At 40.9% G+C, this 25,727-nt stretch overlaps 1 protein-coding gene across 9 annotated transcripts in view; it reads left to right on the forward strand.

The window, feature by feature from the left end:
• The window catches only part of Cdk8 (cyclin dependent kinase 8), a 65,684-nt gene that overhangs the window by 23,015 nt on the left and 16,942 nt on the right, over positions 1–25,727 (forward strand). For 7 of the 9 annotated variants that reach the window (XM_037198509.1, XM_037198507.1, XM_028862060.1 and 4 more), the window contains exons 2-5: positions 6,896–6,971; positions 14,839–14,949; positions 18,160–18,300; positions 23,675–23,732. In XM_037198509.1, coding sequence (XP_037054404.1) covers positions 6,948–6,971; positions 14,839–14,949; positions 18,160–18,300; positions 23,675–23,732 — 334 coding nt within the window. In that variant the 5' untranslated portion in view covers positions 6,896–6,947. Of the gene's footprint in view, positions 1–6,895; positions 6,972–14,838; positions 14,950–16,705; positions 16,904–18,159; positions 18,301–23,674; positions 23,733–25,727 lie in introns of those variants that run through there. The other 2 variants (XM_028862062.1, XM_028862064.2) reach the window with 2 other exon arrangements.

The following is a 25,727-nucleotide window of genomic DNA, read 5'->3' on the forward strand; positions in this document are numbered from 1 at the left end:
TTTTGCTTTTTGAAACAGGGTTTCTTCATGCTGTCCTGGAACTCACTCTGTAGACCAGGCTGGCCTTGAACTCAGAAAGATCCGCCTGCCTCTGCCTCCTGAGTGCTGGGACTAAAGTCATGTGCCACCAATGCCCACAGACCTTTATTATCTTAATCATGGATTATGCTTAAGAGAGATGAGACCTGGAGCAGGTTGTTTTTGTTGTTGTTTTGTTTTGTTTTTTCGAGACAGGGTTTCTCCATGTAGTTTTGGTGCCTGTCCTGGATTTCGCTCTGTAGACCAGGCTGACCTCGAACTCACAGAGATCTGCCTACTTCTTTCTCATGAGTGCTGGGATTAAAGGAGTGCGCCACCACTGCCAGGCCTGGAGTAGTTTTAATAAAAAGTTTTCCTTGTAATATTGATGGATGAAGTCATCTATGAATCTCTCTATCAGAGTATATAAATTTTTCTTTTTTTTTTTCTTTCTTTTTTTTATTTTTTATTTATTTATTTATTTTTTTATTAAGCTTTTTGAGACAGGGTTTCTCTGTGTAGCTTTGGAGCCTGTCCTGGAACTCACTTTTGTAGACCAGGATGGCTTCGAACTCAGAGATCTGCCTGCCTCTGCCTCCTGAGTGCTGGGGTCAAAGGGGTGTGCCACCACTGCCCGGCTCAGAGTATATAATTTTAATACATTTCTTTTTCAGATTCAACTTCTAAACCACTGGTGCTATTTTTTGTAATGCTAGGGACCAGACTCTGGGCTGTCCTAGACAAGTGCTTTGCTACTAGACTATAGACTTAGCCCTCTTACTTGGTTTTTAAATTAGGACCCATCAACAACCAACTCAGTGTGAATTTTCTAGTGTTTCTGGTGTCTATTTAGGGCATAGTTTATCAGCACCAGTTTCTTCCTTTTTAGGAAGTAGAAGAGTAGCATGGATCAACAAATTTTCCCTGAAGAAAGCCAGAGAAGAAATGTTTAGATATGATGGGTCACATGTAGTCTCATTTTTTGTGGTATGTAGGGTGAATAGGTGGGTATATTTTAAGCCATTGTTTAAATATATAAAAACCTACATAGCTTGTGGACAGTATATTAATGGGCCATGCACTGAATTTGGCTCTTGAACACTATCTCGCTGTATTAGCATTTCTAGAGGAACAAAACTGATAGGATGAAAAAATACAGAATTTATTAAGCCAGCTGAAGTTAAAGTATTATCAATAGCTATTTCACACCTGTGATTGAGAACCCAGTAGTTTTTTGGTCTTTGAGGCTTGGTGTTTCAGTGGTTAGAGTTGTCCCACAGTGGCTGTCTCACTGGGAAGGCTGAGAACCCAGTAGTCGGTTCATTCCACAAGGCTAGGGTGCCTCAGCAGTCCCAATCCGGCCTCAGAAGGATCCTGGAGAACCCCAGGTCTTAAGTCAACAATAGAAATACCGGTTCTGAAATCAGAGACAGTAGCAGCAGCCAGCAGCCGCTGCAGGGTAAATCAACACTCTGACAGGGAGGGCCAGGCTTGAAAAAGGAAAGTCAAATGATCTTCCTTCTTCCATGGTCCTTTATGAGGGCTACTGTAAGAAGGTTCTACCCACACTTGGGGTGGGTCTTTCCATATCAGGAAAGGCAAGCAGGACAGTTCTTCAGTTGAGGCTCCTACTCAGAGCATGCTGACTTGTGGCAAGTCAATTTTAAGATCAACCATCAGAGCCAGGCTGATCTCTGTGGGTTCTAGGCCAGCCTGGTCTACAGAGCGAGATTCAGGACAGGCACCAAAACTACACAGAGAAACTGTGTCTTGAAAAAACAAAACAAAACAAAAAAAGATCAACCATCACATTTTCTGCCCCATGACACATTATTATAGCATGAATGGAAATACAAGAGAGATAAAAAAAACCATAGCATATTATATGAGGGAAGCTTCCTTGCTGAGTGTTTTTTTCAGTGAGCAACAAAATATTGTACAATATGAATGACCTTGAAGTTTAAAAAAACCTGTAAGCCAGGCTGCAGAGATGCCTTAGTGGTTAAGAATGTTTACTGTTCTTCCAGAGGACCTGAATTCAGTTTCCAGAACCTACATCAGGCATCTTACATCTACCTGCAACCCCACTTCCAGAGGATCTGATGCTTTTCTGGTTTGGCACCTACAGCCATGTGGCATATATGTGTACATACACATAACTAAAAATAAAATAAAATTTTAAAAAAGACCTTGAAACCAAGTCAGTAGAAGCCTCATTAGTTGGGTGTACTCTGACTTTCTCAGAAGAAATGGGTAGTGGTTATTGGCCCCTGTGTCATGAAGCTTTTGATCTCTGATTCCCATGAAGCAATGCCAAAGCATATGAGTAGCTGGAAATTCTTAGATAAGTTCAGAGAAGGAAGCTGCTTAATTCTCATTTTAAATTGGACCCAGGAAAGAGACTTGGATATCAAGAACTTGGTTAAGCCCTCTAATACCCATTATGGGATGATGACAATCTTCTGCCTCTGATGGTCAGTGAATCTCTTAGTTATGTGTACTGGGCATAAACCATCTCAGATTGCCTCATGTCTTCTCTGAGCTAAGGTAGGAAAGTACTCGAGTGTGAGAGTCTGCCTATTCCTATTTTCAGACAGCATCATCTGATGGTCCACTGGAGTAGATGCTGCAGAATATCATTCTGCTCCAGGACTTGCTGAAAACATGAAGGGTGCTTATGGAAAATCTCAGAGCAGAGCTGTCCTGAGGAACTGCTCACTCCCCTAAGGGAGATCTCATTAAAGAAGATAATCAGGGAAAATACATGCAGCCTTCAGCGTTCAGGAGATGGTATAGATAGAATGTGTGTGGGTCAGGCATTGTGCTTATAACTTGTAATCTCCATACTTAAGAGATTGGAACAGGAGGATTGCTCAGAGATTGAGGCCAGTCTGAGCTCCATAGTGAGTTTAGGACAGTATGAACAACCGTGAGGTCTGTCTCTACAAACAAACAAAACCATTGGGTTTGGGGTCTGCAGGACAGCAGGGATACAGAGGCAGAGATCCTGAGTCCTCCTGAGCCCTTTCATTGTCTGTGCAGTCTTCCTGTTAGCAGTGTACTGCCAGGGGGTGTGGCCTAAAGCCGGCAGGTGTTTGGATTCAGTCTTAACAAATGTGCAGTTATCTGTAGATCTTTTTCCTTCAGGACAAAGTTGCAGAAAAGAAGCTGCAACTACAAATATTGACTTGATGAGAACTTCAGTGATGTGAAGAGGTTGGAGTATTGCAAGTCCAGAGCCAAAGTTATCTTAGGCTACCGTTAGCCTTCTACCCGGAGACATTTATTGCCTACCTCAGTGTGTAACCTCACAGATCCCTGGCTTCTGCAACCCTAAGAGTGTTTTCAGACATTGTCGGGTATCTCTATAGCAGAGATTCCCTAGCGTGGCAGTGCCCCACCTCTCTGCTGTTTCCACCAATGTATTTTAAAATTACCTTGGTTTATGATTTAATTTGTTCTCTTATATAAAACTTCATGGAACTGATTTGGAGTTGGACTGACACTCAGGGTAACATGAGTCCGTGTTTCCAGGACACAGTCACTCATGTTTGTTTCTAGAATAAACTGTCTCTTACTCTCTTTGAGGTGAGAATTGTGTTTTTACCTCCATGCCCCTTTGTTTACAAAAAGTCAGATTTTATTTAGATAAAGACATCCATAAACAATGTCCAAATTAGGTATGGCCTACTTATGTGACCGTGTAGATTTTAAGGAGAGGAACACTAGAAGAACATTTACGGTGGTGATTTGTTTTGCACTGTAGATCCCCCTTCCACAATCAAGTTACCCAATTTATAACATCACAAAGTATGGAAGACTGTTACTCTGTTAAGTCCTTGAGGATGGTGAAGTGAGGAATGTCTTGGGGTTATTAGCAGGCCACTAAGTAGTTTGTTGACCATCAGTGGTGATTTCCTAGTGTTGTCCGCCAGTATTTACAAAATTGTTCCTTAGTGCTTCATTTTTTTTAGACATTCTTATGTGATCTAGAATTAAAGGAGCATTTAGGTCATCGAGTCACCTTTCTCCATCACCTACATTTTCCTCTATACCTTTTTAGCTAATGCTAAGTATTGTTTGCCTCAGTATGACGTGGGTATCTAACTGTTAGACTAGTAAGGCCATCAGTGGCTTGCTCAGATTTTGTTTAGTGAGGAGGCTCTGTTGGCAGCCAGTGGGAAGCCAGTTTCCAATCTGGATTTCCCTTGCATGTGGAATGCTGTATTTTTGGCTTTAATTACTTCACAGAAAGTAACAGGAAAGCTTTGCTCCATCTGCTTCAGGAGCTCCTGCATGCTGTCCAAGAGTGTTGTCAGCACTGCCCTGAGATCCTCAGTACACTGCAGCACTGAATTAGAGTATTGCAGTTCACAGAGAGGGGAGCAGGTCTTGGCCTTCCAAAAGCTGCACACAAAATCTATAGCTTTTCTAAACCTCTTTGATTGCCTAGAAAGATCAAGATTTTTCAGGTAACCTGTGGGGTTTTCCTATTTTTTAACTAATTTCTTGTATTTGAATTTTGATACATGAACTAATTAATATAGATGTGGAAGCTATAGATTATATATTTCTAACACTTTAATTCTTTTGGAAGGGAAGAGATAAGGAAATTGGGATCAAGAGAACAAACAAAATTGTCTGTGGAGTTGTGCTGGTGTGTGTGTGTGTGTGTGTGTGTGTGTGTGTGTGTGTGTGTGTAATATTCTATTGTCTGTCATTATAGTTGATCATTCTTTATTTATACACAGAACTTCAGTTCCATACCACATCTGAGGAGAGCCCTTGAGTTTATTGTTGTTTGTTTGGTTTTTCAAGACAGGGTTTCTCCATGTAGCCCTGGTTGTCCTGGAACTCGCTCTGTTGATCAGGCTGGCCTTGAACTCACAGAGATCAAACTGCCTCTGCTTCCCAGTGCTGGGATTAAAGGTGTATGCCACCACTGCCTGCCTAGAGTCATCCCTCAGTTTTTTATAATCTCTCACAGTTTAGAATTAGTCCAAGACTTGCTCCACAACTGGCATTGAGAACCAAGTTCTCCAAATTCATGTTTGTTTCCAAAATGTTCATTGCTGGCCCCACTAAGCATTTATGAAGTTCCTAAGTGTTAGATGTTGCATGCAGTTAATCTTTGGACAACACAAGGGCTGAGTATAGCCCCTTCTTCTGCACTTGACAATCCAAGTATAACTTTTTTTTTTTTTTTTTTTTTTGGTTTTTCGAGACAGGGTTTCTCTGTGTAGCTTTGTACCTTTCCTGGACCTCGCTTTGGAGACCAGGCTGGCCTTGAACTCACAGAGATCTGCCTGCCTCTGCCTCCAAGTGCTGGGACTAAAGGTGTGAGCCACCACCGGCCCGGCCAAATACAACTTTTGACTCCCACCAACAGTAAGAGATGGCTGTCCAATATTACAATCGTGCCCTGTAAGGTAGTTTTATGCACTTGGAGGTTTATCCTATATATTCAGTTATTTACATTTTTCCCAGATTCAAGTATTACCATGTTTAAAAAAAAAGTCTGTTTGTTTAAGCTTATATAAAATTTGTTTTTGTTTTTGTTTTTTGAGACAGAGTTTTTCTGTGTAACTCTAGCTATCCTAGAATTAACGCTGTAGATCAGACTGGCCTCCAACTCATCTTCTACCTTGAAAATGCAGAATATATTGTATAATATTTAATCAGTTACTACCCTGCATATAAATGTGTCTAGCAGACTTACCTTGGTCCCAGTGTGTTTATTTTTATGTCTTATTTTGGACTTTGAAAAACCATTTAGAATTAGTATTAAAGTAAAGAATATCTTTCTTATATTATGAGGCCTATGGAGCTTTTACTATGAAGTATGTTGTAAAATCCATTATCATAAAACAATTTCCCATGGGAAATACTGTCATAATTGAATAATTGCGATTTGTGTACCTGAGGATTTGGTAGAAATGCGTTGTAAAAGAAAAATGTAAGTTTTAAAAATAACTTAAAAGAATAAAGCATTAAGTGACCTTAACTTTTTTTTTTACAACGGGTAGATTCAATCAGTCCCTCACTGTATGCTCCCCACTCCTCTGCATTTCCTGTTAAGGTATGACTTTATGTTCAGTTTAATAAAAGTCATCAAGGTGGGATATTCTTCAACTTTTCTGTTTTTTGGTCTTCTTTGGGGTCCTCAAGAAAATAAAGGGCATCAGAGTCCCCAAAACCTGAGCCATCCCCCCAGGTAGATGGAACTTCCGAGAAGTCTTTGCTTGGGTCTTTGTCAGAGTCACCCCTGGATTAAGTCAGAAAACCCTTGGATTTACACTTAGCCTGTTGTAGTACTGGCATTGTGTGATAGCAGATTAGTTACCAAGACAGTAGATACACGAAACTGTAATAGGTCGAACCCTGGTGTATTCCTAGGCTTTAGAACAGTTCTTGATACATAATACTTAGAAATAGGTGCTAAGAGAATGTCTCTTAAAGATGCTTGGGTGTGACCTAAGTTATACACCATGAGAGTATGATTATAATGGGTTTTGTCTTTAAAGTTACAACCATTTTGTGCATTAGTGGTGTATCTTGACTTTTCTGATCCTTTGACATGGAAACTGGTTTTAGAAATCAAGCTTTATTTCATAATTAGAAGGAAACTTGTCTCTAGGAATCTGGAGAGCGATGTCTGATTCTGTCCCTCACAAGTAACTGGAGTCCCAGACAAGGCTTTGCATTCTGGTACTGTTAACACCCCTCCACAAGTAATTGCCTTGACCTACATATCTAAGATGATTTTCCCAACTGATGTTGGTGTTAAGCACATGTTTTTATTTTTATGTAGTACTTAATATTAAAGTGCATGTAAACATAGAGCTACCTGTATATTAAAATAATTTTGTTTTTACAGGAAGGACGATAAAGACTACGCTTTAAAACAAATAGAAGGAACTGGAATCTCTATGTCAGCATGCAGAGAAATAGCAGTAAGTGAGGTTTTTGTTATTACCATATCAGCTGACATAATGTCTCTGCTGTATTTCCCATCATATGAATTGAAAGCTGATAAATATTTTTCTAAACAAGTATTTACAGAAAAAAGATTTTAAGGAGAAGTAAAGATGTCATGAAGATCTTGCAATGTGCACATTTATTTATTTGGGGTAAAATTAATTTCAGTTATTTATATGAATACCCTCCTCCAATAAATATCACTAATTCTCAACGTTCCTGTTGTTACTTAATTCTGGTCAATGACAGTCAGTTTTTATATAAAGCTAATGTTCTCCATGGCAGGAGTGGGACTGATGTCTTCACATACACCAGCTAAAATTGAGGTTCTGTTGTTTTCTTATTGCTGTGTCCATTTTTCTTTCGGAAGCACAGCTTTCCATGTGGTAATTAGAATCTCCTTACTCCAAAGGAAGCATTCTCATGTTAATACAGTTAGTAGTTATGCATACACTTAAACTAAACATTGCATCTCTGAGATTGTGTTTTTACTTTTATAAAGCTATGGCTCTGAGCTATTGAGATGGCTCTGTAGGTAACGGTGCTTACTGCCAAGCTATGTGACCTGAGTTCAGTCCCCAAACCTGCGTGGTAGAGTGAGAGGACCAGTTCCACTGATTTCCTTCTGACCTTCATAAAAATGCAGTGATGCAAACACATGCACAATGACATCAAATTTATTATTATTATTATTATTATTATTATTATTATTATTATTATTATTTGAGGGTTTCTCTGTGTAGCTTTAGTGCCTGTCCTGGAACTCGCTCTGTAGACCAGGCTGGCCTCGAACTCACAGAGATCCACCTGGCTCTGCCTCCTGAGTGCTGAGATTAAAGGCTCGTACCACCACAGCCTGGCTGATAATAAATTTGTAAAAAACTGTGGTTCCAAATGTATGTTTCCTGGCTCTGTAGTCAGACCTTCATGGGTATGTATCCCAGTCTCTGCCTGTGTTATTGCTTTAGTTTTCCTGTCCGTATATAAATGTGACTACTATAATCTAGAAATACTCATTTAAATAATCACACTCAGTTCATAGATTCATGCTAATGTATCGTCAAAGGATGGCCATTTGTTGACAGGACATTAAAGTAGGAAACATGAAGATAACACAAATTTGGGTCTCTGAGTCTTAAGTAATTTTACACTGCTGGGAAAAGAGACTCATAAATCTTCACAGTACAAATTAGTGAGCCTGGGGTTGTGATAGAAATATATGGGAAAAGGAAAGAATGCTTGTTGAGTAGACGTTGGTGTCTTCAGCCAGAGGACCGAGCCATTTCTCTTGAGCAACCCAGAGCATGGCAGTTGTAGCAGGCCTTCTTCTGGGGCCATGAGACAGCACCCAAGTAAAGACACAGAGACTTACTATTAGTTATCAGTGCTCAGTCTTAGTTTAGGCTTGTCCCACTAGCTCTTATTTTAACTGTTTCTCTTCATCAGAGTTTTGCCTTGGTGCTTTTTACCTTTCTTTCATTCTGTATGTCCCACTTTGTGTCTGGCTGCCTAGCTGGCCCCAGGTTGCTCCCTTCCTCCCTCCTTCCCTCCCCCTCTCTCCCCTCCCCTCTCCAGCTCCTCCTATCTCTCTACTGCCTAGCTATTAGCTGTTCAGCTTTTTTTTTTTTAGATCAATCAGGTTCCTTAGGCAGGCAATGCAACACATCTTTACATCATTAACAAAGTCAGCACAAACAAATATAGTTAAAGTAATATTCCACAACAGGCAATAGTCCTGTATCATTTTGGAGAACACACACCACACACACACACACACACACACACACACACACACACACACACGGCACTGGGAGGAGCTTAATCTACTCAAGTAGAGTCACTCCATTAAATAGGGTTTTTAAAATTATATTTTCATGGATAGTATTTTATTACAGCTAACAAACTAAATAACAATACATCTGAGCATCATGAACATAACATTTCAAATGTGAGACTGAAATTTACATTGATCAACTTAGGAGATTAGTTTTGGACTATTTAATTTGACCTTTAATTGCTTATCCAGAGTCCAAAGGGCCTAGGCAAATGGCTATAACTGTTTTAACTTTATTTTTTAATAAAACTAAAAAATAGGTTTCTATATGGCTTTTTTTATGCATCCTTAGTTTTGGTTAATCCTTCCCTCTATGTCCTGCCACTTTGTGGCTGGCAGTAGATGATGGCTCAGACCATCCCTAATTTTTTTCCAAAAATATACAGATGCTACATCACTATAAGGAGCACAGAGGGCCCCCCAGTGGTCACAAACCTTTGGGGCAGCCCTCAGCATGCCAACAAGAGACCTAGAAATATACAAACTCCAGGCAGCGCTCCAGACACCAAACAAGCCTAGCTAGTGGGCAGCAGTGGCTCCTTGTCCACAGCAGCTGTGGAAGGACCGAGGTGCTTTCGGCTACGCACGGCTCCCAGGGTGGAGGCAAGTGTCTCCACCAGTGAATTTCCTACAGACGTGGCTCTGAGAACCTTAAGAGAATTTTACGGTGGAATCAACATGGAACAGTGGAGGAGTACGCAGAGGAAACCAAAACCAATCTCCAGCTAGTTCATTGGGGCAGTTAGCAAGTGGATCATGTGGACTTTGGAGAAGCAGCTGACAGTGGTAAACCGTCTGGATCCTTTTGTTTCCCTAATGTGTTCAGCCACTCATTCCAGTGTGGCTTCTAAGGTATTTCTCCAAGTTAGGTGAATTTCAGTTAACTGTTTTTTCCCACTTCTTTAATGATTTTTTTTTTTAATTTTATGTGCCATGGTGTTTTGCCTGCATTTATGTCTGTACAAAGGTGTCCAGTCACATTGAGTTGGATTACAGAAAGTTGTGAGCTGCCATGTGGGTGCTGGGAATTGAACATGGGTCCTCTGGTAGAGTGGCCATTGCTCTTAACAGCTGAGCCATCTCTCCAGCCCAATTTTTCCCACTCTTGACTCTTGAGATAAGATGTTTATACATCAGTGATAGTTCATTAAACTCTATTCTACTTACACAGGTCAGTCTTAACAAACTAAAATTCATTAAACCTTGCATGGTGATGTAAGAAGTTAGGCTAATTAGGACTGATGGTGGAAATAAAGTGACTGGAAGGGACAAGGGGAGCTTTTAGTGCTGATAATGTTTGGGGTCTTTTTTGATCTGGGTTTGGTCCCAAGAGTTTAATATGTGAGAATTCATTGAGTTTGACATTTGCGGTTTGTGTATTTATTTGTTCCATGGCATGTGTATAGTCAGTCAAAGGACAGCTTGCAGGAGTGGGTTCTCTCTGCTGTGTAGGACCCAGGAATCACCTTCTGAGCCATCTCATGGCCATGCATTTATTTATTTTTTTTATTACTTTTTAAAAGTTTACTGGCAATTAAATAAAAACATCACATTAAAATTAATCATATCCTAAGTCTATACAACTTAATTAACTTATATATAGTTGGAACTGGCATTTAAAAAAGAAATTGTGAAGCTTCACATTAAATTTTATGCTCACTAACAAATGTATTTTCATATTTATCTACCACCAAACAAATGACAAAATGTTTTTTTTTTTTGTTTGTTTGCTTTTTAAAGCCAGGGTCACTATGCAGCCATGGCTATCTTGAAACTTGCTATGTAGACCAGGCTGACCTCAGAACTCTGCCTCCTAAGTGCTGGTACTAAATGGTAGATAAACTCAATTGAATTTTGGATCAAATGTGCGTGTGCTTACCTATATCTCAATAAATGTAAATGCATTTACACATAAAGAAATCAAGTTAAGGCCAGGCGGCATTGGCGCACGCCTTTAATCCCAGCACTCGGGAGGCAGAGCCAGGCAGATCTCTGTGAGTTCGAGGCCAGCCTGGTCTACACAGAGAGATCGGGGACAGGCACCAAAACTACACAGAGAAACCCTGTCTCAGGAAAAAAAAAAAAGAAATCAAGTTATTCTACATTAACTTGGGGAGGAATTTTTAATGCAGTCCATTTATAACTTCCCTTTTGTGACTTTTCTCTATTTGGATAAAGAAATCTTCGTGGATCAGCAGATTCGAGGACTGTCTAAGTACGGTCTGTTCCATACTGTCCATACCACTGTCATTGTGCAGTCCGCCGGTGACACCAGATCAGAGACTCACCACCAGGCAGGGCAAAGCCACTAGCTTTGTCTTTGGTTGGGGTTATTTGGGCTATTTAAGGTCCTTTGTTGATACATCATCCATCCAGCCATATACATATATATATATGTATATGTATATATGTATATTTCTTGGTAAATTTGGTTCAAATAAGTCAAGAGGTGAAGAGAAGAATGAAATTGAGTGTAGTTAAAGAGGACTGAGCAGCAGGCTTCACTTAAGGACCTTGTATAAGAAAAGGTAAAGAAGGAGAAGAATTCATCTTTGTTTAACCTGCTTTCTGCCTTCTATAAACCCTCTCTGACTCCTCCTGTTACTAACCTGCACACACTCAGTTTGGTTCTTTTGTTGTTGTGTTTTGTTTGTTTGGGTTTTTTGGTTTGTTGTTGTTTTGTTTTTTCAAGACAGTTTCTCTGTGTAACACCCCTGGCTGCCCTGGAACTCACTCTGTAGACCAGACTGGCCTCGAACTCACAGAGATCAGCCTGCCTCTGCCTCTCAAGTGCTGGAATTAAAGACATGCACCCCCACCTCTCTGCTCATTCTGGTGCTTTAATAATATTTATTACAAATAAAAATCTTAGGAGAATTCCTATTGCTTACTTTGGTCTGTTACTACCCTTACCCAGACTAGACTGTGACACATATCATTAGCATGGCCTAGATCTGGTGCAGCTAGTCATCAGGAAGCATTTGTAAAGGGAGGAGAGAATTTTGAGAGGTTCTTCCAAAGTCAGGACATTGTAAAGCTCTCATTTTCTTGTGAGCTGTTTGTCACACTCATTTCCATAATTCCTGTGGACTGGAATCCCTGTAGCTTCATGTGCTGGCCAGCTGTGCAGCAGATGTCAGTGGCTCTGATGGATGGGCTGGGGCCATAGACTGCTTTCACAGTGCACTTCCCACTCCAGCCTCACTCAGCATCTCTGTTTTTATCAGTTTCTAAGAATTTGGTTGAAGAAAGATTCTTCAATTTAAATTTTTATTGAAATAATTTGGCATAAGTAAGGTTCAATTTAACTATTAACCATGATTAAGGTATACATTTAGAACTTGGTTTTGCTTTTAGAAACTGTTAATGTTAGAATAGTGTGTCAGAGTTGGGAGATGATTTAGATGGTAAAATACTTACCTTTTAATCACAAAGACCGTGTGTGTGTGTGTGTGTGTGTGTGTGTGTGTGTGTGTGTGTGTGTGTGTGTTCGAGACAGGGTTTCTCTGTGTAACTTTGGAGCCTTTCCTGGAACTCACTCTGTAGACCAGGCTGGCCTTGAACTCACAGAGATCCGCCTGCCTCTGCCTCCTGAGTGCTGGGATTAAAGGTGTGTGCCACCACTGCCTGGCTCACAAAGACCTTTATTCAGTTCTTGGAATCCAAGTAGAAATGCCCGCCATGGTCGTAACTGGGCATGCTTGTAATCTCAGTGCCCAGGCAGGAAAGGCAGGAGGCTCCTGGGGCCTGTTGGCTGTCCAGTCTACTGTGATAGAGAGCTCCAGGCCAGTGAAAGACCATGTCTCAAAGGAGGTGGGCAGCATGTCTGAGGATGACACCGGAGGTTGTCCTCTGGCCTGTACACACATGCACCCCATGTACACAGACCTGCACTTGCGCACATACGTACACATTCATAATTTTTAAAGAAAAGAATGCACTGTCATTTTGAAAATATTAGGAGTTTTCTTACCTAATTTCTTCTTCACTCTCACATATATTGACATGGTATATATATATATATTTTTTAATTTATTTAATTTATATTTTATGTATGAGTGCTCTGCATATATACCTGCATGCTAGAAGAGGGCATCAGATCTTATCACAGATGGCTATGAGCCACTATGTGGTTGCTGGGAATTGAACTCAGGACCTCTGGAAGAGCAGCCAGTGCTCTTAACTACTGAGCCATCTCTCCAGCCCAACACATGGTATATTTTTAAATATTACTATTTTTTGTACTTTACAAGTTTAAATTAAATATATATGATAACTGGGATAAATCAAATTTATAGTGAATGATATATTCAAAGTAGACCTATACTCAAAAAAATTTAAAAATTTTCTCCATTGGTAAAATTGGAAAAACAAGTGGTTTCTGTGAATAAAGCTAGTATGGATGCATTTAAACATTTTATTTTGTAAAGACTAACCAGTTCTTCACAAATGAAAAAAAGAAATTCTACTAAAGGCCAGTTTAGTCCCTGGGATCCACCTGTCTCCACTGACCAGCTCTGGGAATATAGGCATGCACTGCCATGTCTGGCTTAATAAATATATTTATTTTTGATGATGATATTTTTTAACTTAGGGTGGCCTTAACAGAATGTAAGTCTGTTATAAGCTGAGGAATGTCTCTATATACAACAGAATGTTTTCAACTATAAAAAGGAAAAAAAAAAAAAAAAAAAAACCTGCTACATGCTGCAACAAGGATGAACCTTGAAGATAATACTGAGTGAATGAGCCAGACACAAAAGGCTAAGTATGAGGCAGGGTGCTTTCAAAGTCCTGAGTTTGATCCCTAGACTCTACAAAAAAAGCTAGGCATGGTAGTACATGCCAGTGCTTGTAGTCCCATTGCAGAGGAGGTGGGGATGGATGGATCCCTGGGGCTCACTAGCCAGCCTAGCCTGTGTGGCAGACTCCAGGACAATAAGAGAACATGTCTCAAATAGATAGGTAAGCAGGTGGGTGGGTGGGTGGGTGGGTGGATGACTAAGTAAACAAGTTGGGGAAGCCGGCTCAGTGACTAAGCACTTGCCACTTGCTCTTCTAGAGGAAGTGAGTTTGATCACTAGCATCCAAATCAGGTGGTTCACAACTGCTCATAACTCCAGCTCCTGGGGATCCGGCTCCCACTTCTCACCTGCATGGCCACCTGCACATGTAGCAGACACACAGATACACATGAATACACATAAAAACCAATCAGTCACATGGGTGGCACCTCAAAAGTGATACCCAAAGTTGTCCTCCTCCTGCCACCTCCTCAGTACCGGGAATACAGGTACATGCCTGTCAACACAAATGAGAAAGACAGGTGTTATGAGAACCCAACACCACTAGGTGTCTACCATAGAAACCCTTAGGGACAGGTAGTAGAGTTTACCTAGAGCTGGGTCATTGATAGATAAAGCATTTCTGCTTGGAATGGTGAAAGTTTATAGTAGTGATGGTTCTACAGCATTGAATATATTTAATGCCACCAATTTGTAGATTTAAAAATGGCTAAGATTGTAATTTTGATAAAAAATTAAAATCACCAATCAAGCAACAAATGACAGATTTACTGATATCCTCTTTTCAGTATTTTTTTTTCCCTGCAGGTTTTTCTGTCACAAAGCACCTGTGTAGCAATCACACTTTTTCAAATGTTAAATTGATCGAATGCTTAACATTAGTAAGCGCTGGCTTTGTGGCCTTTAAATTGCTGCTGGGTGGATGGGTGGGGTCTGTGATGGAGCCCTGTTTTGTTGTCCAAGCTGGCTGTGGACTCCTGGGCTTCAGGTGGTCTTTCTACTTCAGCATTCATCATCGAAGACCTCTGTTCAGTTCCTTGCAGCCAGGTAGAAATGCCTGCCATGGTGGTAGCAGGGCATGCTCATAATCCTTGTATACATGTGTGTGCTACCACACCTAATTTGGTATGATTCTTTTTTTTTTTTTTTTTTTTTTGTATTATCTTTGTGTTAAATTTTGAATGAATCTCCTTTGTTTTATAGTTACTTCGAGAGCTTAAGCACCCCAACGTCATCTCTCTTCAGAAGGTGTTTCTGTCTCATGCTGATCGGAAAGTATGGCTTCTCTTTGACTATGCTGAACATGACCTCTGGGTAAGGTGGACTGCTGGTAGACAGGGCAGTTGTTTTCAGTCAGCTTGAAAGTCACTGAACAGTTAGCTTCCACTGTATTAGACTAGAAATCACCTTACCAAAAGGCTACGAAGCAGAAGTGTTTCAGGTGTGGGGGTATTTATTTGCATATATTTAATGAGACATCTTAGAGGCTGAACTCATGTCTAAACTTGAAAGTCACTTGTGTTTTAATTTTATTTTTACCTTATACATATAGCCTGAAGGAAATTTCATACAATGTTATAATTTTGAATATGAAAAAATGTTTCATGGTGTGAAATCATGTTAGCTCTCAGAAAGTTTTGAATGTCGAAGTATTTTGGGTCTTCAGACTAGGGAGGTTGCCAGTATTTCTTTTTGATTCTGGCGCATTGTCCTTTGTAACAGACAATAAAGAAATAAGGAGTGTGAACAACTCAGAACATTGTTTCCTAACTACAGAGTTGATTTTAAAAGGTGACCCTGTTTGCTATAAGGTTTTTTGTTTGTTTGTTTGTTTGTTTTTAAGATTTATTTATTTATGATATATATAGCATGTTTGCCTGCAGGCCAGAAGAGGGTGCCAGATCTCATTACAGATGGTTGTGAGCCACCATGTGGTTGCTAGGAATTGAACTCAGGACTTCTGGAAGAGCAGTCAATGCTCTCAACCTCTGAGCTATCTCTCCAGCCCCGCTATAAGGTTTTGAAAGGACATATTTTCCTTTATTTTGTAGTGTGAAGGAATTTAAAATGAAATAGTACTTGTTGGGTAAGCATGCTATAAAAGGATAGACAGGTCTAACTACTGTCCCCACCCCTGTCCTTTAATGCTAGGAAAGTCTCCTAATAGTTAGGAATAGAAGCTGTTACAAGCTGTATGAGCTAAATGTCAAATCTTATTAGTGATTTCTTAGTTACTCACAATTGATATTTAATATAATGTATTCCATTTTCATTGGCAATAATATGTTTTACTATTTGAATTGGCATACTTTTGCATAGAGAAAAATCATTGCTACACTACAAAACAAGATTAGTGCAAAAATAGATTGCGCTATCTTTTGTGGGTTTGTTTCTTAGGTTTGTTTGGCCTATGGCATTTTTACATATTTAGACCCAAATTGTGTATTGAAGATTTCTCAAATGAGTAATTATCGTTTACTGGTTTAGCCCGTACCAGGAAAGATTCATACTATATTGATAAGACTGTAAATGCATCTTATCAACATTTGCCTTACTGTCTGTCACCCATGTTCATGCAGCCAGCCTTAATTAAACTCAGTGAGTCACACCATATAGGACGTGAGAGCAGAAGGGGCGGATGTCTGAGGACATAGACAGAACTTATATATCGTATTCAGTGTGACATGACAAGCATTTTACATAGAAGCTACATTGCATAGCATTTGATGTGTATAAGTAATTCATCATTGCCTTTTTCATTATTTTACTAGTACTTACTGAAGGCAAATGAATATTTTTAACATTACTTTAATAAAAACAGGACAGCTCATTTCCCTAAAACTTACAACTTTACTTTTTTTCCTACTTTAATTGGAATATTATGTGTGGATTGACAGACATAGGCAGCAGAAGTTATACTTAAGAGTTGCTTTGAAGATCATTTAGATTTATAGCCTGTGTACTGTGCATTTGGTTTTTTAGCCTTGGAATATGAAGAATATACAGGCAAGAAATTCCCATGCTATGTGATTTTATTGATTTATAGTTTTTAAAATATTTTATTTTTTAGAAAAATCACTGTACTATTTGAAGCGTGACCTGAAAAAATACACCTTCAGTTATCTTACCTCCTCTACTTGGTTTTTATTCCGGGAAGCTTGAAGCTTTTAGTTCTTTAATGTGCTCTCTGATTAAACCTATTTTTATTACATTTGGAGAGTCGGTGGATTTTCTTCTTATTGACACAGACTTGATATCACATTTTAGGGTAGGTGATAAATATTTAAATTATTAAATAATATCTGAGGTATAAAACTGAGAAGAAACTTAATGTAGCCTGGTGCTGTTGTCAAATGCAAACAGGTATGCACCAATGAGTACGTTTGTCTTTTCACTTCAGATGTTTTGCTACATTTTCCTCTTTGGGAAATCCAGCTCCTTGGTTCACAGCTTACTAGTTCTTCCTTCTGTTCGATAGTCTGTATAACAAACATCAGGTAGAAAAACAGATGTTAGCCTGCATTTGAGCATCACACTTCTACTCTCTTTTTCTTTTTAACCACAAGAATCTACTTAATGATGAAAAGCCCCTGTGTAGTATGTGCTAGAGATGAGTGTGCAGTGGTGTAGGAGGCAGAGCTGACCTGAGATGGTCCTGAAATTTACGGGTGTTATACAGACAATAAAGAAGATCATCGGCCAGGCGGTGGTGGTGCACGCCTTTAATCCCAACACTTGGGAGGCAGAGCCAGGTAGATCTCTGTGAGTTCGAGGCCAGCCTGGGCTACAGCGTGAGTTCCAGGACAGCCAGAGCTGTTACACAGAGAAAACCTGTCTCAAAAAGAAAACAAACAAACAAAAAAAGATCATCGAGAGCTTGAAACATGGAAAAGAAGAAACCTTTTCCTGTACATTTATTAGCAAAGTGTTTTAATTGATAAAGTTGTACTTTATTTCTCTCTAGTTGTCTAGTCACTTGTACAGGAAAAGCTTTGCAGGTTACCAGGCAGGCTCTTTCCTCATTTGAATCCTTTATGTTTCGGGGTATATCCAGCTTGAACTGGCTATCTACTTGTTATCATTTCTTTAGTTTCTATATGTTGGGTGTTTTATTGAAACATCCGATTGCTCTTCATAACCCGTGAGTGTCAGAAATTGGTGCCACACCTGTGCTGTTCAGTCAGTCAGAATTTTGTCTTTCCCCCTTTTTATTGAATCTTTATAGGAAAAAAATGGTTCTTTTCTTGGAAATTCCTGCCAGATAAACAGATCCATAGTGCCCCAGATGTAATTAACATTAATTATATTTTAAAATGAAGAGCACCCTAGGTCCTGCCTCTCTGTCTTCTTTCATTTCCTGAGATGTTCTTCCATCTATACATGGAGCGACCTTGCTTGTTAGGATGTCCTTCCTGTGTGTGTGCTAGTTCTGTTGGGCTGTAGTACAGGTTCTCAGTTCTCGGGTGATCGCGACACTGCCTTTTCTTGTTTATAAAGCTTCTTGTGCTGTTTTCTTTCTTTCAGCATATAATTAAGTTTCACAGAGCTTCAAAAGCCAACAAGAAGCCAGTTCAGTTACCTCGGGGAATGGTGAAGTCACTGTTGTACCAGATCCTGGATGGGATTCACTATCTTCATGCCAACTGGGTGTTGCACAGGGATTTGGTGAGTTGATCAATAGCTGGCTTCAACCAGGAAATGTATTTATGGTGGTCACTTTCCCTGTTGTCTGTACAGAAATCTCTCCATAGGTGGTGTGTGAGCATGCGGTAGTCTTGTCTTCCCTGCCTCGCTTGGTGAGGATCTTCTGCAGTGTAGAAATACTCTTTGTGACTTGGGCTAGTAAAGAGTGGGTTCTCTCAGAAGGCTCTGGTAAAGCCATCTCAAGAAGAAAGGGGCCGGGCGGCGGTGTCTTTAATTCCAGCACTCGGGAGGTAGAGGCAGGCGGATCTCTGTGAGTTCCAGGACAGCCTGGTCTACAAAGCGAGATTCAGGACAGGCACCAAAAACTACACAGAGAAACCCTGTCTGGAAAAGCCAAAAAAAAAAAAAAAAAAAAAAAAAAAAGAGGAGGAGGAGGAGTTTGGAAGACCAGAGCACCTTAACAAAAGGCAACAAAAATCTTTTGTCTGTAGATACTGTCCAAATAATAATGACAAATACCACTGCTTGCAGCAATGCTGAACAGTATTAATGTAGCCCCTACAATAAGGACCTGTGCTCCACTCCATTATCCTCCTACATACATCACACTGCCTGGCTAGTCATGCATCTAGAATGTTCTTCATATGGCAGCACTCTTCTTGTGGCTTCCTTCCTTGGAGTGAGAGGTCCCTAATGTTCTTTTTTTTTTTTTTTTTTTTTAAATATTTATTTCTTTTACATCCCAACAGCAGTTTCCTCTCCCTCCTCTCCTCCCAGTTCCTCTTCACCACCTTTCTTCTGCACCCCCCCCCCCATCCTGTCCACTCCTCCTCCATGTCTCTCAGGAAAGGGCAGGCCTCCCACTCCCATGGATGTCAACCAAACATGGCACATCAAGCTGCAGTCAGACTAAGCACTCCCAGTATTCAGACTGGACAAGACGATCCAGTATCAGTAGTAGGGTTCCAAAAGCCAATGGAAGAGTCAGAGATGCCCCTGCTCCCATTGTTCAGAGTCCCACAAGACCACATTACACATCTGTAACATATATGCAGAGGGCCTAGGTCAGTCCCATGCAGGCTCGCTGGTTGTCAGTTCAGTCTCTGTGAGCTCCTATGAACCCAGGTTAGTTGGTTCTCTGGTTTTTCTTGTGATGTCCTTGCTCTTTTTAAGCATCTAGCTGTCTTGTGTCTCCCAGGTACACGGGTCCTAGAGCCATTATCTGGACACTTAGCACAGCAGGCCCCCTTAAAGCTGGTCGCTGTTCAGGTGCCAACCTCTCAAACCTTGCTTTTGGGGTGAAAGACTACATTTTAAAAAGTGTTAGTACTTCCTGTCAGCTAAAACTTAAATTTTGGGTTTAATTTGAGGTCTACAATTTTTTAATGTAGCTACATATGATGCTGATGTATGTGGTAATATGTGGTAATAAGATGTTTACTCTCAGACTCTGTTTATAAGCCACACAGCTTTTAGCATTACATACAGATGAAACACTTATCAGAACAAATACAATTCATAGTCCATTATAGTTTCTGTGCCTTTGAAGTAAGGTTGATAAATGGTGACAGTGATGTATGAAACACATGTATGTAAATTTCTAATGTTACGACTTTGACCAGTTAATTGGTGGAATGTTCCGCCTTCCCAAAAGAAACTACGTGGTAAGGTGGATAATTGGTACACACACCTTGAAAATATCCTTTTGATAATAGCCAAGGATTTACTGAACTTTCTGTTTTATTAAATCAGGTTCATTATTAATACAAATACTGGCTTGAGCATGCCTGTGATCCCAGCACCCAAGAGGCAAAAGTAGGAAGTCACCTGTCAAGTCGGCTTTTGGAGGCTTCCTCAGTACTGACTATAAACACTAATATCAAGGGTTTGCCAAAGCTAGTCTTGCAACACAGCTATTCTCTCTCTCTCTCTCTCTCTCTCTCTCTCTCTCTCTCTCTCTCTCTCTCTCTCTCTCTCTCTCTCTCCCCCTCCCTCTCCCTCTCCCTCTCCCTCTCCCTCCCTCTCCCCCACGCCCTCTGTCCCTCTCTCCTTCTTTCCTTCCTTCTCTCCCTCCCTCCCCCGCTACACACACACACACACACACACACACACACACACACACACACACACACAGCAGATATAACATGTCCAAGTAAGTCTAAACAACTTTAAAAATAAGTCACTCTACAAGCTGCACACCATAGTCCCATTACTTGAGAGGTTAAGCCTGAGGATCCTATGAACCCAGGAGTTCAAGGTCAGCCTGGGTAAAAGTTTAGGGAAAAAAAAGTACTGTGAGAAAAACTAAAACACTGGCTGAGCGGGCTTTTAGCCCAAGACTGGTTTCGGATCATAACCAGATAGGGAGTCACCTAGCAAAGAACATTGTAATACTAAGGGCTGGAGAGATGGTCATTGGTTTAGAGCACTTGTTGCTCTTTGAGAGAACCAGGGTTTGAGTCCCAGTGCCCTCCTGGTGACTTATAACCATCTATAACTCCAGTTCCAGGGGATCCAAGATCCTCTTCTGACCTCTGTGGGCACCAGACATGTACATATATATAGACATGTCCTTACCCACTTATATGTGTGTGTACACACACACACACACACACACACACACACACACATGCGCGCGCGCGCAGGGGGATAAAACCTCATACACATAAAATAAATAATTTTAAAAATTATTTCTAGAAATTTGGCCACTAACACAAATGCCAGACCTTGACATAAGAAACTATTCCATAGCTGTTTTTAAACTCAGGTTCAAAACTTGGTCAGTCCAATCAGTTTAGAATAAAAATAAACTGGCTGGGCACTCAGCCACCTCTCTAGCCATGCAGATTTGTTTGTTTGTTTTTCGAGACAGGGTCTCTCCGTGTAGTTTTGGTGCCTGTTCTGGGTCTCGCTCTGTAGACCAGGCTGGCTCTGCCTCCCTAGTGCTGGGACTAAAGGCTTGCGCCACCACCGCCCGGCTTCAGAAATGTTTTAGTAGCAACAACACATAATTATCTAAGAGTTTTTTAGAAAACAATTTGTGTTCTCTGTTACTCTAACACTTTTGTTCTCCTAATTTTTATTCACAGAAATTAAAAACAAACAAACAAACAAAACTAGTTCTGGTGTTGGGATATAACTCAGTTGATAGAGTGCTTGCCCAATGTGCACAAAGTCCTGGCTTCCGTGCCCATTACCACATAAGCCTGGTATGGGGGGGGATTAGAAATACAATATTCTAGGCTACCTAATGAGTTTGAGGACAGCCTAGGATACATGAGATCCTATCTAAAACGAATAAATAACCCCTGATTCTAATCCCAGTCTGCATCATTTTGTGGTCTGTTTCTCCTAGTCTTCATGTAGTATTTTCCATGCTCCTGGAGAAGATCTCAGGGACAGAGGTGACATAATCACATTTGTCTTTTAGAAAGACAACCCTAGCAATGGGACAGAAAATGGGTTTGATGAGAAGAAACTCAAAGTAAGGTTAAGGAGAAGACATGCATCAGGAGGCTTAGAACCACAAGAAGAGAATTCCACTCGTGGTCAGGGACCTGTGGTGTGAGTTGAGGGCCAGAATTTCCCTCACTGAATGGAATCACTGCCCAGCTCCACAAGACTGCCCATCGCTGACTGGTTATTGCAGTGTAGGAAGGCAGTCCCACCCTCTGGGCAGCACCAGTGCACCGGGCTCACTAGCACACTGTTAGTTCGGTTGTACACTCACTTTGGCACTCCACCAGCTGCCCCAGGGGGGACTGTGATGATGATGATAATCATGATGAGGATGAGGATCTCAGAATTTCTTTGTGGAATGAAATATGACGACGATGATAGCAAAACGCACTGTTTGAAGAACTCTCTGCCTTGACTGTTGAGAATCCCGTTAGGAGGGATCCAGAGTGGTGACAGGGCCTGCACTGATCTTTAGTCATTTGTTTCTGGTGCTGAGTCACATCCTCTTGGAACAGGAACTTGTAACCTGGTGGAACTATGGTGGAACCATAGCCTGCCATTTCAGCAGCAGCAGCCGAAGCTGTTTTCCCTTTAGCCTCTTCAAAAGACCTAATTTTGACCTTTGGGGCTTAGTAGGACAGTAGACTGTTGTGACTGCCTTGCAGCCATCTCCAGTGACGCTGCAGAGCCTGTGAAGTGGTTGCCACTTTAACAGCTTTCATAAAAGTCTCTTATTTTGATTTTTCTAATGGTTTATTTATTTATATTTCATGTGCATTGGAGTTTTGCCTGTATAAGGGTGTTGGATTCCCTGGAAATGGAGTTAGACAGTTGTGAGCTGCCATGTGGGTGCTGGGAACTGACCCCAGGTCTTTTGAAAGTGCAGCCAGTGCCCTTAACCACTGAGCCACCCCTCCAGCCCCTCTAATTGGATTTTTCAAGTTGTTTAGATTATTATTGGAGAGGCATCCCAATCCAGCCTCACTTCCCTTTGTTGGATTGGTAAACTGAAGCTGTGTCAGTGGGGAGGGCAGCAGGGTAAGGTTTGAGGGAGAAGCCAAATGCCGCTGCCTTCCTCCCTGCCTCTCAAATGCCACTTGGAACAGGTTGTGACAGTCCGCTATGGTTTTTAGAGTTTAAAACCAAAGTTCCCCTTTGGCAGAATCTCATGTTAAACTTTATCTTCTCTTTTATTTAAAAACAAAAACCTCAAAACTGTTGTTAATGAAAAATTACTGTGCCAACTTGTTTAGAAAAAGACCATATTAGATTTCTGTATATTAAACATAGGTGGAAGTCTTGTGGCTTCCCAAACAGAGTAGCCAGTGAATTTTTGCCTGTAATTAGTTTGCTACTTTGTATTCAATGATCTGTGGGGATTAATTTTTCTTAAATTCTTAGAACTTTTTAAGTAATTGAAACTATGCATCAGACCTGGTGACTCTTGCCAGAATCCTAGCACTCAGGAGGACATGGAGAGTCACCACAAGTTCAAAGCCAGGCTGTGTACATCCTAAGTTCTAGGCCAGCCAGGACTACAGAGTAATACTCTCAAAAACAAAAAGTGGGAGATGGAGACCAGCAGATCACTGGGAATTCAAGGCTGCCGTGGTCTACATAGTGAGTTCCAGACTAGTCAGGGCTACATCATGAGATCCGGTCTCAAAAAAGGGAAAAAAGAGAGAACCTCAGCATTGTAAGTTTCCAGTGCTCCACGGTGAAGACCTCTTGATTAAGCTGTCTGCTGCTGCACTGGGGCCTGTGTGCGGCTTTGCTGGGTGCACATACAGTTTCTTACGTGGCTTCCTACATTTCACTTTAATTTGTTAGTACAAGTTTTTATTTAAGTAGATTTATGTTATGTTAACATTTGTCTATTTAAAAGAAAACTACTGCTGTCTATTGAAAAGATTTGTTTGTTTGTTTGTTTCCACAGAAACCTGCTAATATTTTAGTTATGGGTGAAGGTCCTGAGCGAGGAAGAGTAAAAATCGGTATGTTACATCTTTGATATGTCACAGTTCAGTGCACTTTTAAAATTGTTGTAGGCAGCTGTTTTCTATGTCAATATGTACATAGTCATAGTTCCAGATGTCAAAAACATTTCAAAGGAGTGTACATAAAAGGGAAAACCTCCCCCCAGGTGTCAGACGATCCTTAGAGAATGAAGAGCTGTAGCTGTAAAATAAGCCACACAGGCTTTCTCCAGACCCCACCCTAGATAAGCAGCCTCTGTCCCCGGCTGCTTTGGCTCCTCCCTCAGTCCCTTTAGCCAGGTTAATGAGAACAAGCACTAGTACCGGCCCTCCAGCCAAGGAGCCGATCAAGGCACAGCTCTCGACCTGCAGGACTGAGCCAGGCCTTGTCGAAGAGCAAAAGCATTCATGGCATTCTGCATCTTGATGTGCTATGCTGTCCTCTGCATCAGACCTCTCCGGGGTGACAGTCTGTAAGGACAGCTGAATCTGTCCTAACTGGTTGCTTCTCTCCTTGTCATTTTGCTAAGCAGTGTTTGTCACTTATGTTTGGTTTATTTGGTTTTGGGGGTAGAAGACAAGTAAGTGATACATTAATGTAGTTATGATAGAGAAGTATAAGAACACAGAACACAACAGTAGTTTCTGTTGCAATGTCTGATGCAAGGTAGAGATTCTCATCCTTATGCTCTGACCCTGTAATACAGTTCTCTTCTTTACATGATCCCCAACCATAAACTTATTTTCGTTATAACTTCATAACTAATTTGCTACTGTTATGAATTGTAAGGTAAATATCTGTGTTTTCCAGTGGTCTTAGGCAACCCCTGTAAAAGGATTCAACCCACAAAGGGGTCACAACCCACAGGTTGAGAACCGCTGAAGTAGCGGCACCTGTAGCTGTATCCCTGTCCTCACCAGCCAGTGAAACTCGGTTGGCCCTTCTTCACCTCTCCTCATCCTCCTTTCTGAGCCTCTCAGAGCTCACTTTCCACTTTTAAATAAACTTTTTTTTTTTTTTTTTTTTTTTTCCAAGACAGGGTTTCTCCGTGTAGCTTTGCACCTGTCCTGGAACTCACTTGGTAGCCTAGGCTGGCCTCGAACTCACAGAGATGCACCTGTCTCTGCCTCCCGAGTGCTGGGATTAAAGGCGTGCGCCACCACTGCCCAGCAAATAAACTTTTTCATGACACAGACTTTGCAGATTCTTAGTTGTGAGAACATGTGATGATGCACTTTGGTGTACCCTGAGCTGTCGTTGATGTCTGACCCTGTCAGTGCTCATCTGGGGGCCACCAAATGCTTTTGGCCTTAGATGAGCTTCTGAAGGGATCTCTTTAATCTGGTGTCACGTGTCTAATTCAAATGCCAGTTCAGGGCATGCAGAATAGACTAGTCCCAGCCAAAGAGCAGTTTTAAATGTGTCTTTTATCATCTGGTTTAGAAGATTTTGCATGGCACCTTTACGAACTCCTTTAGAATTACACTTCTATATAATTGTGAGTGCTGTTAAAAGGTTTGGGTGATACTGTGTCTTCAGGCATTCACATTTCAAAGGAAACATTTGATAATCTGATTCAAGGTTTTTATTCTTTGCCAAATTTGGGCTTTCCCCATCCACAGCTGTCAGTTAAAGGAGAATTTGCTTCATTAAAACTCTGTTAGAACAGAACTAAACAGTCTTTGTGTGGCGTGACCCTGCATGTGATGTTGTACAGAGGCAAAGCCTCGGAGTGTGGGTTAGCAGGGCAGAGTCTGCACCTAAGTAGCTTGATAGCATGGTACTTGTGTCAGGAACTCTCTTTAGGGCCACTTGGGGGCTTGGGTTTGTGATCTTTTGAACTTCCATCTCATGTGAAAAAGCATAAGACTGAAATAAAGCATTTTCCAACTTAAAAAGTGCCATGAGTTTTAAGTTAGTGAAACTCTGGCCAAATAGATGAGAAGATAGTATTAAATACTGTTGTCAGCTCTGAGATGGCAGTGAGTACGCTTGTTGATGCAAACAGCGGA

Source organism: Peromyscus leucopus, chromosome 23 (assembly GCF_004664715.2).
Source record: "Peromyscus leucopus breed LL Stock chromosome 23, UCI_PerLeu_2.1, whole genome shotgun sequence".
Taxonomy (NCBI): Eukaryota; Metazoa; Chordata; class Mammalia; order Rodentia; family Cricetidae; genus Peromyscus; species Peromyscus leucopus.